The 14,409-nt window shown below is 42.5% G+C and overlaps 1 protein-coding gene across 1 annotated transcript in view; it reads left to right on the top strand.

Annotated features, from left to right (window-relative positions):
• The window catches only part of LOC143766023 (alpha-N-acetylgalactosaminide alpha-2,6-sialyltransferase 2-like), an 85,142-nt gene extending 70,919 nt beyond the window's left edge, over positions 1–14,223 (top strand). Inside the window, exons 8-9 of the mRNA XM_077253352.1 lie at positions 8,334–8,433; positions 11,454–14,223. Coding sequence (XP_077109467.1) covers positions 8,334–8,433; positions 11,454–11,624 — 271 coding nt within the window. The 3' untranslated portion in view covers positions 11,625–14,223. The remainder of the gene's footprint in view (positions 1–8,333; positions 8,434–11,453) is intronic.
• Positions 14,224–14,409: the final 186 nt, after the last annotated feature.

Below are 14,409 nucleotides of genomic sequence, written 5' to 3' on the forward strand. Positions count from 1 at the left end.
CAAAATCTCTGAGGAATGCTTCCAGCACCTTGTTGAATCTATGCCACGAAGAATTGAGGCAGTTCTGAAGGCAAAAGGAGGTCCAACCCGTTACTAGCATGGTGTACCTAATAAAGTGGCCGGTGAGTGTATATATATATATATGCGTATATATATATATATATATATATATATATATATATATATATACGTATATATATATATATATACACTCACCGGCCACTTTATTAGGTACACCATGCTAGTAACGGGTTGGACCCCTTTTGCCTTCAGAACTGCCTCAATTCTTCGTGGCATAGATTCAACAAGGTGCTGGAAGCATTCCTCAGAGATTTTGGTCCATATTGACATGATGGCATCACACAGTTGCCGCAGATTTGTCGGCTGCAGATCCCAAAGATGCTCCATACAAGGCAGGATGGATCCATGCTTTCATGTTGTTTACGCCAAATTCTGACCCTACCATCCGAATGTCGCAGCAGAAATCGAGACTCATCAGACCAAGCAACGTTTTTCCAATCTTCTACTGTCCAATTTCGATGAGCTTGTACAAATTGTAGCCTCAGTTTCCTGTTCTTAGCTGAAAGGAGTGGTACCCGGTGTGGTCTTCTGCTACTGTAGCCCATCTGCCTCAAAGTTCGACGCACTGTGCGTTCAGAGATGCTCTTAGGCCTACCTTGGTTGTAACGGGTGGCGATTTGAGTCACTGTTGCCTTTCTATCAGCTCGAACCAGTCTGCCCATTCTCCTCTGACCTCTGGCATCAACAAGGCATTTCCGCCCACAGAACTGCCGCTCACTGGATTTTTTTTCTTTTTTGGACCATTCTCTGTAAACCCTAGAGATGGTTGTGCGTGAAAATCCCAGTAGATCAGCAGTTTCTGAAATACTCAGACCAGCCCTTCTGGCACCAACAACCATGCCACGTTCAAAGGCACTCAAATCACCTTTCTTCCCCATACTGATGCTCGGTTTGAACTGCAGGAGATTGTCTTGACCATGTCTACATGCCTAAATGCACTGAGTTGCCGCCATGTGATTGGCTGATTAGAAATTAAGTGTTAACAAGAAGTTGGACAGGTGTACCTAATAAAGTGGCCAGTGAGTGTATATATATATATATATATATATATATATACACAGTACACCAACAGACACAGACAGAAGAATTACTTATCAAAATGAAACATTACACCTGCTTTAGAGGTGGAAATTGGTGCGGCTGCACAGTTTGCACCAATGATATGCACACAAACTTTTTACAATAAACTAAAGACACGGGAACAACGCAGATAACACAACATCACTAATATAAGTGGATTTTTCATATTTAGCCCCCAAAAAGTTACTTTTACTGACTACTGCATTCATAGAATGATTCACCTTTTCATAGCAAGCATTTTTAGTATTTAATAGTTATTCTGACTCTTCAAGGCACTATGAGTCTCTAAATCCTTAGCCATCAATCCCTTAGATAACTGTATGATTGTTTTACTCACATGCCAGGCGTCCTCAGATAGTGCCAACTCCGCTAGCAGTGACTTGTAATAAGAGTCCAGGAGAAACAAAGTTGACATTCTCTGAAATTATTATTATTATTTATTTATATAGCACCATTGATTCCATGGTGCTGTACATGAGAAGGGGTTACATACAAGTTACAGATATCACTTACAGTAGACAAACTTACAATGACAGACTGATACAGAGGGGTGAGGACCCTGCCCTTGCGATCTTACATTCTGCAGGATTATGGGGAAGGAGACATTAGGTTGGGGGTTGCAGGAGCTCCGGTGTTGGTGAGGCGGTAGCTTCGGTAGTGATGAGGAGGCAGCGGGGTCAGTGCAGGCTGTAGGCTTTCCTGAAGAGATGTGTTTTCAGGCTGCAAGCAGCAGCGATGTTTGTACCATTAAAGGGGAAGGTTGCAGGATGATAGGCGGCAGATAACAGCAAGCAGCAGAGATGTTTGTACCATTAAAAGGGGAAGGTTGCAGGATGATAGGCGGCAGATAACAGCAAGCAGCAGAGATGTTTGTACCATTAAAAGGGGGGTTGCAGGATGATAGGCGGCAGATAACAGCAAGCAGCAGAGATGTTTTACCATTAAAGGGGAAGGTTGCAGGATGATAGGCGGCAGATAACAGCAAGCAGCAGAGATGTTTGTACCATTAAAGGGGAAGGTTGCAGGATGATAGGTGGCAGATAACAGCAAGCAGCAGAGATGTTTGTACCATTAAAAGGGGAAGGTTGCAGGATGATAGGCGGCAGATAACAGCAAGCAGCAGAGATGTTTGTACCTGTATGAAGAGAGGCGATGGATGTTAATTCCCAGCCGAAATCTTGTATTAAGTACAATGCAGCAGGTGGAAAGTATAATCCCAAACAGAGAAATATACATGTGCATCCAAAGATGGCTATAGCAAACTGATAATCAAGAAGGGAGGAGCAAGGGCTAACATCATCAACTACAGGAGAGACAAAGGGACAAACTTCAGAGGGCAAGCTTCCCCCTAGCAACAGCAGAATTAAATGCATAACACAGAAAATATACAAGTTGTTCCCATTCATGGGACACAACAGTAGTGCCCCTCTGACTGATATGACATGCTGCAGACGAAATGAATAGCCAGACAACAGCATCCGACAGCATTCCTAAGGTATATTAGCCCATTCCTCATGGGTAATGGTCTACATGTCATTAATATCTTGTGTTGTCAAGAGAGTGGTACAAAAAGTTAAGAAAAAAAATCAAAGCCTTACACTAATAAGGAAAAGGCTACAAAATCGAATGCAGTGAATGTTCCCAGAGACACTGCTCCTAATAGCCAGTTTCCTACTCCACACTGATGAGGGGCAAATACCCCGAAACAGCTGTCTGTGGATGGATACCATGTTTTGGCATAGGTGGTTTTCCTTTATTGGATGCTGCCCTTCCCGTGGTTGTTCCTTCCCGGTGAAAGACCTGGCTATTGATTGCTTGCGTTGAGAAACACGTGATGGTGTCTCCGTGGCTTTTCTACATGAATTTGCATATTTCCCATCAGGGATGGGGGCAGTGTTCTGGATCACTGCGTTGAGAAAAACATGATGGTGTCTCCGCGGTGTTGGATGTTTTGATCTCCCCGAGGTCATTCATCCTTATGTTTATAGTCTTTTCACTAGGCACCAGTTTCCTACTCCACACTGATGAGGGGCAAATACCCTGAAACAGCTGTCTGTGGATGGATACCATGTTTTGGCATAGGTGGTTTTCCTTTATTGGATGCTGCCCTTCCCGTGGTTGTTCCTTCCCGGTGAAAGACCTGGCTATTCATTGCTTGCGTTGAGAAACATGTGATGGTGTCTCCGCAGCTTTTCTACATGCATTGGTTTCAGAAGTAGTCCTGGAAGAGTCTGGACCCATCATTGCAGTCACCTGACTAAGGCTACTTTCACACTAGCATCGTGTGACGTACGTCACAATCCGTCGTTTTGTGAAAAAAAGGATCCTGCAAATGTGCTTGCAGGATGCGTTTTTTCCCATACTCTTGTATTAGGGACGGATCGCGATGGATTGCCACATGTCGCATCCGTCGTGCGACGGATGTGTCGTGTTTTGGCGGACCGTCGGCACAAAAAAAAGTTGCATGTAACGTTTTTTGGTGCGTCGTGTCTGCCATTTCCGACCTCGCATGCGCGGCCGGAACTCCGCCCCCTCCTCCCCGGACATTACAATGGGGCAGCGGATGCGTTGAAAAACTGCATCCGCTGCCTCCGTTGTGCTTTTATTTCACAGTATGTGTCGGTACGTCGGCTCGACGCACTGCGACAGACCCGTACCAACGCTAGTGTGAAAGTAGCCTTAAACGCCGCAGAAAATGTTTGTTGGGGTCTGGAGAAGGCATTTGCAGAAAACCCATGGGGAAAGGGCTAAGATTCCTCAGAAAAGCTGCCAGAAGCTAGTGTCTGACTATGCATCATTGTTGCAGCAGGTTAGAACAGCCAGAGGGGCTATACTGAGTACTAAAAATGCTGCAATTCATAAGTTGTTTTTTTTTTAGGTCACTTTCTTTTTTTGTATTGAGGTATTAGTTGCCGTTTTTTTACGTCAAGTTTTTCAAAATTTTGCGCTTGATTTTCCGAAAAGTCAAAAATTGTCGTTTTTCTTGTAATTGAACTCTTTTTGTGACTTTTTGGTGTAAAGTGTCGTACGCTGTGCAAAATGGAGTAAAACTTATTCCGAAATTGTACTTAAAAAGACACCAGGGGAGAGGCTGGAGTGGAGTTGCACCAAATTTACAGACAAAAAACAAGTGCAAAGGCAATAATGGAATTGACTATTCTCTGTTCCTGTGGTTGGTACTGTTGTGGGGGCACAGTAGTTGTCAATGTTATAGGGACCCTGTTACAAGGGTACTGTGGGTGATATCATTAAAGAGCAACATTTTCGTGACTATTATGGGAATGGTACAGTTATGGGCAATGTGACTGGTATTACGGTGGCACAAAAATTGGCACTATTATTGGAGAATTTCTCCTTTAGGACACTGACTATTGAGTATGGGAAGGCGGTAACTGGAAATATGAGCATTTTTCAATGAGAGATTGATTTCTTCTCGTATCTGGTTTTCTGTCTGTGTGTGTGCAGTGGTGTGTCCTATTTATCAGCTCTGAATAGTATCTACACAGCAGATTATTGACCTAAGTATAAGCCTGTAAGATAAAAGGACTGTTCCCATCCGCACCTGCTCTGCAGAAATACCTCCAAAAGAAATTTGAGGTAAAGGGAGTCTTCTTGGAATAAGACTCTTAATATGAAAAGGACTATTAGAAGAGACTTTGACTTGCTCAGAGAACAAGTAGACAAAATGGTGGCACAATGGTGGGTAGGCTGAGATCTCCTTCGCCTAGTTAGGTGACATCACCAGGCTTAAAAGGTATTGGAAAGGGAAAGCATGGAAAGTCCAGGCTCTTAGTAGCCATACCAATCTAAATATTAGACATTTCCATCAGGGAAAAATTTGCCAGGACTCAAATGTACCATGAAGACTCCGCTAGTATGGGAAGTAACTACCAAACCAATGTGAGGTCACTATCTTCCATACATGAATGATTACCCCAGCTCAGCCATAAAGGGTTCTTGTACTTTGAGCTCTTCTGACAAGCGTTATGAATAATGAGCACAAGGTACTTAACAACATCAGTATATTCTTCACCACAAAATAAATAAAGACAAATTAGATCCTTCTCAGAAAGATATCCGTCCCTCACCTGCCAAATATTGTTCCTGAGCAAACAGAACTATTCAATTTGATAACTGGAACATGTATTGTATATTATATAGAAATGAGACATTCATAATATATCATGATTTATATCTTGGTTGAGAGAAGGCATATTGTAGTAGCTATATTCTTCTATATACTGTGGGGAAAAAAGTATTTAGTCAGCCACCAATTGTGCAAGTTCTCCCACTTAAAAAGATGAGAGAGGACTGTAATTGACATCATAGGTAGACCACAACTGTGAGAGTCAAAATGAGAAAAAAAATCCAGAAAATCACCTTGTCTGATTTTGCAAGATTTATTTTGCAAATTACGGTGGAAAATAAGTATTTGGTCACCTAAAAACATGCAAGATTTCTGGCTCTCGCAGACCTGTAACTTCTTCTTTAAGAGGCTCCTCTGTCCTCCATTCATTACCTGTGGTAATGGCACCTGTTTGAACTTGTTATCGGTATAAAAGACACCTGTCCTCAACCTCAAACAGTCACGCTCCAAACTCCAGTATGGTGAAGACCAAAGAGCTGTCGAAGGACACCAGAAACAAAATTGTAGCCCTGCACCATGCTGGAAAGACTGAATCTGCAATAGTCAAGCAGCTTGGTGTGATGAAATCAACTGTGGGAGCAATAATAAGAAAATGGAAGACATACAAGACCATTGATAATTCTCCCTCCATCTGGGGCTCCAGGCAAGATCTCATCCCATGGGGTCAAAATGATCACAAGGACGGTGAGCAAAAATCCCAGAACCACACGGGGGACCTAGCGAATGACCTGCATAGAGCTGGGATCACCATAACAAAGGCTACCATCAGTAACACACTATGCCGCCATGTGTCAGATGCTGCAATGCCAGACGTGTCCCCCTGTTTAAGCCAGTACATGTCCGGGCCCCATCTGAAGTTTGCTAGAGAGCATTTGGATTATCCAGAAGAGTACTGGGAGAACGTCATATGGTCTGATGAAACCAAAGTAGAACTGTTTGGTAGAAACAAAACCCATCATGCTTGGAGGAGACAGAATGCTGAGTTTCAACCAAAGAACACCATACCTACTGTGAAGCATGGGGGTGGCAACATCATGCTTTGGGGCTATTTCTCTGCAAAGGGACCAGGACGACCGATCCGTGTACATGAAAGAAAGAATGGGGCCATGTATTGTGAGATTTTGAATGCAAACCTTCGTCCATCAGCAATGGCATTGAAGATGAAACATGGATGGGTCTTTCAGCACGATAATGATCCCAAGCACACCACCAGGGCTACAAAGGAGTGGCTTCGTAAGAAGCATATGAAGGTCCTGCAGTGGCCTAGCCAGTCTCCAGATCTCAATCCCATATAATATGATGGCCCCACATTTAGCCCTGCAATAATATAATGGCCCACATATAGTCCTGCACATAATATAATGGCCCCACATATAGTCCTGCACATAACATAATGGCCCCACATATAGTCCTGCACATAATATAATGGTCCCACATATAGTCCTGCACATAATATAATGGTCCCACATATACTGTAGCCCTACACATAATATAATGGCCCCACATATAGTTCTGCAAATAATATAATGGCCCCACATATACAGCTCTGTCAAAAATTAAGAGACCATTGCACAGTTTTATAAAAATCAGCTTCTCTACATGTCTGACAGCCATTCAATTCCAGTGTCAGTTGAATTCCAACCAGAGGACACCTCATTCTACTTAATGTACTTCTGATTAGGTGATCACCTGAACCAAATCTTATTTAACGAAGGAAAGTATAAAAAACACTGCTGTGGTGTTCACAATCCTCTTGCGATAAGACAAGCTGGATGGCAAAACAAGTGTTAGTAACATCCGAAAAGTAATAGGAATGAAAAAAATACTTTTAACCATGACTAAAGAGTTGAAAAGAAAAGTCTTGAGTGAGGAAAAGAAGGGCTCAATTCTGGCTTTACTAGCAGAGGGACACAGTGAGCGTCATGTTGCCTCTGTCCTTAAAATTTCTAAGACGGCAGTAAATGACAACGAGGTCAAGCAGCAGACATTGGGGGCAACAAAGCTACAGACTGACAGAGGGCGAAAACGACTCTCCACTGACAAGGTTGACCGCCATCTTATTCGAATGCCACTCAGCAACCGAAGGATGACATCAAGTGACCTACAAAAGGAATGGCATATTGCAGCTGGGGTGAAGTGCATGGCAAGAACAGTTCATAACAAGCTCCTAGAGGCAGGACTAAAGTAATGTGAACTAGAAAAAAGCTTTCCATCAATGAGAAGCAAAGGAGAGCCAGGCTGAATTTTGCCAAAGACCATAAGGATTGGACCATAGAGGACTGGAGTAAGGTAATCTTTAGTGATGAGTGAGTGTACTAGTTGCTTGGGCTTTCCCGAGCACGCTCGGGTGGTCTCTGAGTATTTATGACTGCTCAGAGATTTAGTTTTCATCGCCCCAGCTGAATGATTTACAGCTACTAGCCAGCTTGATTACGTGTGGGGATTCCCTAGCAACCAGGCAACCCTCACATGTACTCAGGCTGGCTAGTAGCTGTAAATCATTCAGCTGCCGCGATGAAAACTAAATCTCCGAACACTAACAAATACTCAGAGATCACCCGAGCAACGAGTACACCCAAAACAGTGTGAAAGACTGGTGGAAAGCATGCCAAGACGCATGAAAGCTGTGATTAAAAATCATGGTTATTCCACAAAATATTGATTTCTGATCTCTTCCCGAGTTAAAACATTAGTATTGTTGTTTCTAAATAATTATGAACCTAGATTTTTGCATTATTTGAGGTCTACAAGCAATTCATGTTTCTGTTATTTTGACCATTTATCATTTTCAGAAAATAAATTCAAAATTTATTGCTTGGAACTTCGGAGACGTTGTCAGTATTTTATAGAATAAAAGAACAATTTACATTTTACTCAAAAATATACCTATAAAGAGAAAAATCAGACAAACTGAACATTTTGCAGTGGTCTCTTAATTTTTGCCAGGGCTGTAGTCCTGCACATAATATAATGGTTTCATAGGCCTCAAATCGTCAGACTAATTTTTATTGTTTTACTTTTACAGGTTCCTCTATGACACGATTTTAAAAACAAAAAGTCGTGACATTTATCGCCCGTCAACCGGAGCCTCACTGCTGTTGGCTGCCATACACACTTGTGACCAGGTGAGTGAGCACATTTTTGACAGGCAGCATGGTTACTATAAAATATCACTAGCCTATGCATCCCCTTCCATGTGTTTTATTAGGGTATTTTGATGTCCTAAAGGGATGTCTACAGTTCAGGACCTTCCTGGATTAATCAGGTCGTCTTACAAAATAGACCTGTCACCCTGGAGGAGCAGGACCATCCATGTATGGCAGGCTATGGTGGCCACCAATTCTCTAAAGGTACCGTCACACTAGGCGATATCGCCAGCAATCCGTGACGTTGCAGCGACCTGGATGGCGATATCGCTGTATTTGACACGCAGCAGCGATCTGGATCCCGCTGTGAAATTGCTGGTCGCTGCTAGAAGGTCTGCACATTATTTGGTCGCTAGGTCGCCGTGTATCGCCGTGTTTGACAGCAAAAGCGACGATACCAGCGATATTTTACACTGGTAACCAGGGTAAACATCGGGTTACTAAGCGCAGGGCCGCGCTTAGTAACCCGATGTTTACCCTGGTTACCAGCGTAAAAGTTAAAAAAACAAACAGTACATACTCACCTGCGCGTCCCCCAGCCTCTGCTTCCTGACACTAAAGCGCCGGCCCTAAACTGAAAGTGAAAGCAACAGCGGTGACGTCACCGCTCTGCTGTTAGGGCCGGAGCTCAGTCAGCGTCAGGATGCAGAGGCTGGGGGACGCGCAGGTGAGCATGTGCTGTTTGTTTTTTTAACTTTTACGCTGGTAACCAGGGTAAACATCGGGTTACTAAGCGCGGCCCTGCGCTTAGCAACCCGATGTTTACCCTGGTTACCCGGGGACCTCGGCATCGCTGGTCGCTGGAGAGCGGTCTGTGTGACAGCTCTCCAGCGACCACACAGCGACGCTGCAGCGATCGGCATTGCTGTCGCTATCGCTGCAGCGTCGCTTAGTGTGACGGTACCTTAACTTCTTTGTTTGGTAAAATTGATACCAGTAGGCTGATGCTGATACATTTTCACTGGGGATGCTTCACTGCCATAAACCATTGGAGATGCTCATATTACCCCATAGGACGCTGACATTAACCGCATTTGCCCTAACTCACCCAAGTAGCTGCTGTTAATCCCATCTATTATAGCCCATCATTGTTGCTGGCATTAAATCCAACTTCCATAGACCACAGGAGGGTGTTAGCATTACCTCCTTCTATCCTGGACCTCCAGTGATGCTGACATTAACCCTATTTACTGTATACCACAATAGGTGCCATCAAAAAGCCCAATATGCTCTAGACCACCAGGGTTGCTAGCACTAAACCTAAGATCCCTAAACCACCAGGGATGCTGGAATTAAGCCCATCTTCCCTAGACCACCTGGTGATGCTGCCATTAACCTTACCTACCATAGGCCACCATAGTTATTGACATTAACCTCATCTGCCCTAGACCACCAGTATTGCTGGCATTAAATCCAACTTTCCTAAAACACCAGAGATGCTGACACTAACTTCATCTGCCCTAGACCACCAGGATTGCTGGATTAAAACCCAACCTCCCTAGACCACCAGCAAACAGTCAAACAGTACTGTTTATCAATCTGGCTCCAACTTTCTCTGATTGCTGTTGCCACTAGATCAGCTTTGCAGGTTGGAGCCTTGTCATGGACCATTTTCTTCAACTTCCACCAAAGATTTTCAATTGGATTGAGATCCGGACTATTTGCCGGCCATGACATTGACCTTATGTATCTTTTTTCAAGGAATGTTTTCACAGTTTTTGCTCTATGGCAGGAAGCATTATCATCTTGAAAAATGGTTTCATCATCCACAAACATCCTTTCAATTGATGGGATAAGAAAAGTGTCCAAAATATCAACATAAACTTGTGCATTTATTGAAGATGTAATGGTAGCCATCTCCCCAGTGCTTTTACCTGACATGCAGCCCCATATCATCAATTACTGCGGAAATTTGCATGTTCTCTTCAGGCAGTCATCTTTATAAATCTCATTGGAACGGCACCAAACAAAAGTTCCAGCATCGTCACCTTGCCCAATGCAGATTTGCGATTCATCACTGAATATGACTTTCATCCAGTCATCCACAGTCCACGATTGCTTTTCCTTAGCCCATTGTAACCTTGTTTTTTTTGTTTAGGTGTTAATGATGGCTTTCATTTAGCTTTTCTGTATGTAAATCCCATTTCCTTTAGGTGGTTTCTTACAGTTCGGTCACAGACGTTGACTCCAGTTTCCACCCATTTGTTCCTCATTTGTTTTGTTGTACATGTCTTGACGCTTTGATGTCTTCCTTGGTCTACCAGTATGTTTGCCTTTAACAACATTCCCATGTTGTTTGTATTTGGTCCAGATTTTGGACACAGCTGACTGTGAACAACTAACATCTTTTGCAACATTGTGTGATGATTTACCCTCTTTTAAGAGTTTGTTAATCCTCTCCTTTGTTTCAATTGACATTTCTCTTATTGGAGCCATGAATCATTTCAGTCCACTTGGTACAACAGCTCTCCAAGGTGTGATCACTCCTTTTTAGATGCAGGCTAACGAGCAAATCTAATTTGATGCAGGTGTTAGTTTTGATTATGAAAATTTACAGGGTGATTCCATATTTTTTTCCTCAGAATTGAGTGACTCCATAATTTTCCCCCTATGCTTGGTGAAAAAAAGTAACCATTACTGACTACCACATTTTTTGTTCTTGATTTCTTTTAGTCTTTCTTAAAGTCAGAAACTTGCCATTTGAAATGACTTTAGTTTTGTGCCATGTGATCTGCTTTTTTTCTACAAAATTAAACAACTGAATGAACATCCTCCAAGGCCGGTGATTCCATAATTTTTGCCAGGGCTTGTAGTCCTAAACAGAGGTGTAGCCATTGAGGTTGCAGGGGCCATTGTAAAGCCCTGGCACTACACCCTATCATTATGCCATTTGGTTTTTTCAATTCACCATTTCATTTGTATTCGTAGGTCCTACAAATAATCGAAAAGTTCATCACTAGCACGTTAAGATTAACCCCCGCCTCTTTTTTTCCCGCCAGGTCAGCGCTTATGGATTCATGACGCCAAGCTACGAGAAATATTCAGACCACTACTTTGACACCACCTACCACAAGGTCGTTTTCTATTCCAACCACAGTTTCCGTAAGGAGATGATGCTCTGGCAGAAGCTGCACGAGGCCGGGGTGATAAAGCTGTATATGAGAGGCTGAGGCATCACACCCAGTCACGTGAATCAAAATGGCCACCTCGGGACAAGGGTAAGGAGGCCACCACCCTCCTTTCTGTACTGGTGGGATAGGACATTGGCGGTACCAACCGTGTGCCGGGATCTCATTAGAAACTGCCTTTAAAGGTTAGGCTGGGCCTTCAGCTAGGACCAACATGCCGCTCCCAGCAAACTGAATGTTTATTTTTTTTTATTTCCTAAATCCAAAACTTGAAAAGCTTTCTCCATAAATTAGAATAAATTATTGGTAAATAAGTCCCTGTCACCACAGCTTCCCCCGATAATCTCTGTCCAATTATGCAGCACAAATCGTTTAATCGAGAAAAGATCTTATAATCATCTGGACTAATATTCCACAAAGGTTGATGATCGGAGTTTCCTATAATCCAGAACGGTTTATAATCTGGGTCAAAACTATAATATTGTGTGAACCAGGAGTAGAAGATCCAAGTAGAGAGAACCGATGAGGAAATTCTGGACTAGAATTCAGTTGATCGCCAAAGGGAATGTATCTCAATTTTATATAATTATATTATTATTATATGCAATCAATTATTTTTCAAACAAAATTGAATGTCATGTTTTAATATTTATTTCTTGGTACATTTTTTCTGCAGCTGCTGGAGGGCTGCCATTTTTTATTTGCTGGCATCTGAACACAACACTTAAAGACCTCAAATACGGCAGCTTCAGGATATAGGAAATGTAGTTGGTTTTTTACATTTTATACTGTGGCTGCCTAAGCTGAAAACTGTCGCCCCATGTGCTGTCCAGTCCACAGCTGCTGACGGAGCCTGGTGACAATTTGTTGTAGTGCAGAGCGGGTCTCTGAGCTACAATTTCCCACTGTCACCGATCACAGTGTTCTGCAGCGAGCGGTGACAGGAGGTACAGGGCAGTGGTGGTGAGCAGAGGTCGGCAGCCTGGTGTTTTACTACTAATCCCTGGCTACCGAGCTGTTCTCAATGCATCATGTGTCATACAGTTTATTGAACCATGTATATAATCCCATCATGTGTGATACACTTCGCTTACCTATTCTAATCCTGAGTTTAAGGCTATGTGCACACGTTCTGGATTTTTCACGTTTATTTCGTCGGTTTTCCGCTGCAGAAACGCTTACATTAAGCATCACATCATTTTTAATGAATTCCGCAATTGTTGTGCACATGTTGCATTTTTTTCCGGGATAAAAACGCATCGCAGAAAAAAACGCAGCATGTTCATTAATTTTGCAGTTTTTTTGAGGATTTCCCACTATATTATTGCATTGGGAAGCTCCAGAAAAAAATGCGAAAAATCCGCAAAAAAAATGTGGTAAAAATACGCGTGCGGATTTCCTGCGAAAGTAGTCTGGATTTGCTCAGGAAAATTCTGCACACTTTCCTGAACGTGGGCACATAGCCTAATACGATGTATCTAATCCAGTCCCCTGAGCTCTGCATCTAATCCCATACTGTGAAACAGTCTGGTGAGCCATGCATCTAATCCCTTCCCGATGTACACTTTGTGTATTTAATCTAATCCTGAGTTTTACACAATGTATCTAATCCAATCCTGTGTGATACACTCCGCTGAGCTGTATAGCCAACCCTAGCATGTATCTAATCCTAGCACTTGATTCACTCTGCGTATCTAATCCCAGTGCATGATACACTCTAATCCTAGCATGTGATAAAGTAACCAGTGCAGCGCCAACTAATGAAATCGGTGCTGCCAGCCGTCCTCTGTGACACCATCAAGATGGCTCTGCACGGTCAACCTAAATTTCATCCTCCCTTATCTTAGAATGTCAGAGTTGGATGGGACCTCCAGGGTCTTCGTGTCCAAGCCCCTGCTCAATGTAGGATTCACTTATCCTTTTTGAAATGCCCAGAAGGGGAGGTGACAATACCCACTCGGGCAGACTCCGCCCACATTTACTGCAGTCGTAATGTGAGCTAGCAGGACACTACATTTTCATAGCAAATTTCAGCAGCTTCTCCCCCTAGTGTTTATAAGTGGAAAATATAAAACATATTTAAAAAATGTTAATTATTTTTAAAAATAATTTACATTTTTGTTAAATGTTGACATTTTTTAATGACATTTAAATTCTCATGTTTCTTCTGCAGTGGCCACTACTATCACAAGTTGCCTGTGTTTTTTTGCTCTGACTGAGCACACACGGGACTCCCTCGTTACCAGTTCCCCATTTCACCCTTACAATAGTACATAAAACTCACTGATATGACTTTCCAATAATCCAGACACCCCGTTGATGACGGGTCAAGGAATTTACTGTGATTTAGAAGCCCGTGGGGAGTTCTGGTGTAATAGCAGCCATGTTGATTGTCTCCGGCACTTACCCCCCAAAAAGTAACTAAGATTGGGTTAAATTAAATCATTAAAATAGTGGGAGAATCATGGACTTGAGTGGATTTTTTGATTTAAGGTGAAGTGCACAAGTATTATTATCACATCTGGTGAAATGTTGAATAAATTATTAAGTTATTAATTTTTTTTCTTGGGATAATTGTGAGAATAATGAGATTGTATTTTGTAAGATTTAAATAATTAAACTTAGTATTTTTAAAAAAAAATATGAGTCTGTGTTATTGATTTCACTCCACGAGGCAGCTTTCAAAAATTGTCTCCTCCATTTTAGAAAAGACAATGGTCATCTCCTTTTAGCCTTTAGCAGAAGACTGCACAAATCTCCAGAAATTTGAGTCAGGTACATGAGCTCAATTCAGAATGGGGGAGTAGGGGGAATTTAATGCCAATTA

Source organism: Ranitomeya variabilis, chromosome 4, assembly GCF_051348905.1.
Source record: "Ranitomeya variabilis isolate aRanVar5 chromosome 4, aRanVar5.hap1, whole genome shotgun sequence".
Lineage (NCBI taxonomy): Eukaryota > Metazoa > Chordata > Amphibia > Anura > Dendrobatidae > Ranitomeya > Ranitomeya variabilis.